At 38.3% G+C, this 1,995-nt stretch overlaps 1 protein-coding gene across 1 annotated transcript; it reads right to left on the bottom strand.

The window, feature by feature from the left end:
• Positions 1 to 459: 459 nt before the first annotated feature.
• Positions 460 to 1,235, bottom strand: LOC110712721. The gene is made up of 2 exons (XM_021891175.1): positions 909 to 1,235; positions 460 to 807 (listed from the first exon to the last, which is right to left on the bottom strand). Exons 1-2 carry the CDS (start codon positions 1,233 to 1,235, stop codon positions 460 to 462), a joined length of 675 nt encoding a protein of 224 aa, XP_021746867.1.
• Between the last annotated feature and the right edge of the window lie 760 nt (positions 1,236 to 1,995).

Here is a 1,995-nt window from a genome sequence, read left to right as displayed (position 1 = left end):
AAGTTTCCATACATAGTAAGATTTTCATGATTTCCTATCAAATGTATTGATTTCATTGTTAACAAAATAGTTTGTATTGTAATTCTATAGCAATCTTTTATACAAAAGATCAGATCTTCACGATTTCCTACTAGAAATATTGATTTCATTGTTGACAGTATATATATATATATATATATATATATATATGAGAAGGACCTTAAAATAGGAAGGATGAGAAACAATCTAAACCATCCATATCTAATAATTGGACGCTTACAATCAACTCAAATATGATGAGTAATGAAACGTGAGATCCCCAGCTACGACTTCGGTTCTTTCGCCCATGAGCAATATTAATACTCTGTTTATGTGTACACTTCCCCCACTCCTCACTCAATTTGTCATTGTTTATTTTGCTCCAAATTATTTATTGTTGGCCCCGCCATATCTATATTGGTTTCTCTAGCTCTCCTCTCACTAGGTATCAATAGAGCGAGGGGAATTAGCACACATAATTCCTTTCACAAGAGACAAAGACTCATGCATTGGTTTCAACTCAAATCTTTCCTCTTTCTTACCAACTCTCAAGGTAATACGACCTCTTTTCACATCTATTAAGGCTCCTGAAGTGTCTAAGAAAGGTCTTCCTAAAATGATAGGGATATGGTCATCTTCCGCAATCTCAAGCACAATGAAATCAACGGCAATAGTGAACCCTCCTATCTTATGAGGAACATCCTCAACTCTCCCCTTTGGAATCATAATAGTCCGTTCGGCCAATTGAAGGGTTATGTTAGATGGGAGGAGCTCACCTAGCTTGAGTTTCTTGAAAATGGAATAAGGCATGACGCTCACACTAGCTCCAAGATCACAAAAAGCATTATCAAACATTTTCCCTTTAATCTCACATGATATAGAGAAATTACCCAATCCTCCATCTTCTTAGGCAACTCATTATGAATGAAAGCACTACAACAACTCCCAACTTCAACCGAATCAACTTTATTACACATTCTCTTCCCACTCAAAATCTCCTTAAGGAACTTAGAGTACCTAGGCATTTGGGTAATTGCATCGGTGAAGGGGATAGAAAGGTGAACTTCCTTGAGCATAGCAATAAACTTTCCAAATTGCTCATCAATTTTGTGCCTCAAGAATTTTTGTGGGTAGTCGGGTCTCCACACTTCCTCACGCTCTTTCTCACTACTACTCTTTTTCTCTTGCACCTCCTCATAACTCACACTCTTAGACATGTACACAACCTTCTCAACTTCCTCTCTTTGGGTCACTCCTCTCCTCATCCTCCTCAATGGACCTTGAAACTCCCTCATTAAGAACTCTCCCACTCCTAGTGGTGATAGAATACACGGGTTTCTTAGGTTCCACTCTTTGAGAAGGAAAAGAGGATGGACTAGCACAATCCTTTAGAGTGTTGGCTAGTTGGGTTATTTGTGTCTCAAGCATTTTTTTATGAGTCATCATCTCATTAAATTTCTTGTCACTCACCGCCATATATGTGTTGATGATCTTGGTTTGGTTATAAATCATCTCTTCCAAATTTGTCTTAAATGATGATGGTTGGGAATAAGAATTTTCACCATTGCCTTGAGGCTTTGGAGCACAACCGGGTGGGGGTCCCCTTTGGTTGTTATTTTGAAAACTTCCCCGATTTTGGTTGTTGTTCCAATTGCCACGACCTTGACTATTGCCACCATTATGGTAATGGTTACCAAAGCCTTGAGATTGACTTTGGTTACCATACCCATGGCTTGGGTTTTGATTACTATAGCCTTGGTTGTTATAGTTACCTTGAAAACCTTGGTTTCCTTGGTTCCTATAGCCTCTATTGTTGTAGTTATCGAAACCACCTTGGGGGTGAGAATTCCTATTACCAAAATTCTTAGGTCCATCAAACCTTTGACCACCATTGGCATTAGACACAAAGTTCACATGTTCACATTCATTAATTTTAACATCATCACATCCATCAACAAAAGTTTGAGAACAAATGGA

This window comes from Chenopodium quinoa, unplaced genomic scaffold (genome assembly GCF_001683475.1).
Source record: "Chenopodium quinoa cultivar QQ74 unplaced genomic scaffold, ASM168347v1, whole genome shotgun sequence".
NCBI lineage: Eukaryota > Viridiplantae > Streptophyta > Magnoliopsida > Caryophyllales > Amaranthaceae > Chenopodium > Chenopodium quinoa.
This window is presented reverse-complemented; position numbering and strand designations above follow the sequence as displayed.

Bases quoted from the DNA above. Each gene is read 5' to 3' on its own strand.
- LOC110712721 (XM_021891175.1), bottom strand. From the start codon at position 1,235: ATGTCTAAGAGTGTGAGTTATGAGGAGGTGCAAGAGAAAAAGAGTAGT. The intron at 808-908 runs GTAATTTCTCTA...TCCATTTTCAAG, and splicing joins CTAAGAAGATGGAGGATTGG to AAACTCAAGCTAGGTGAGCT.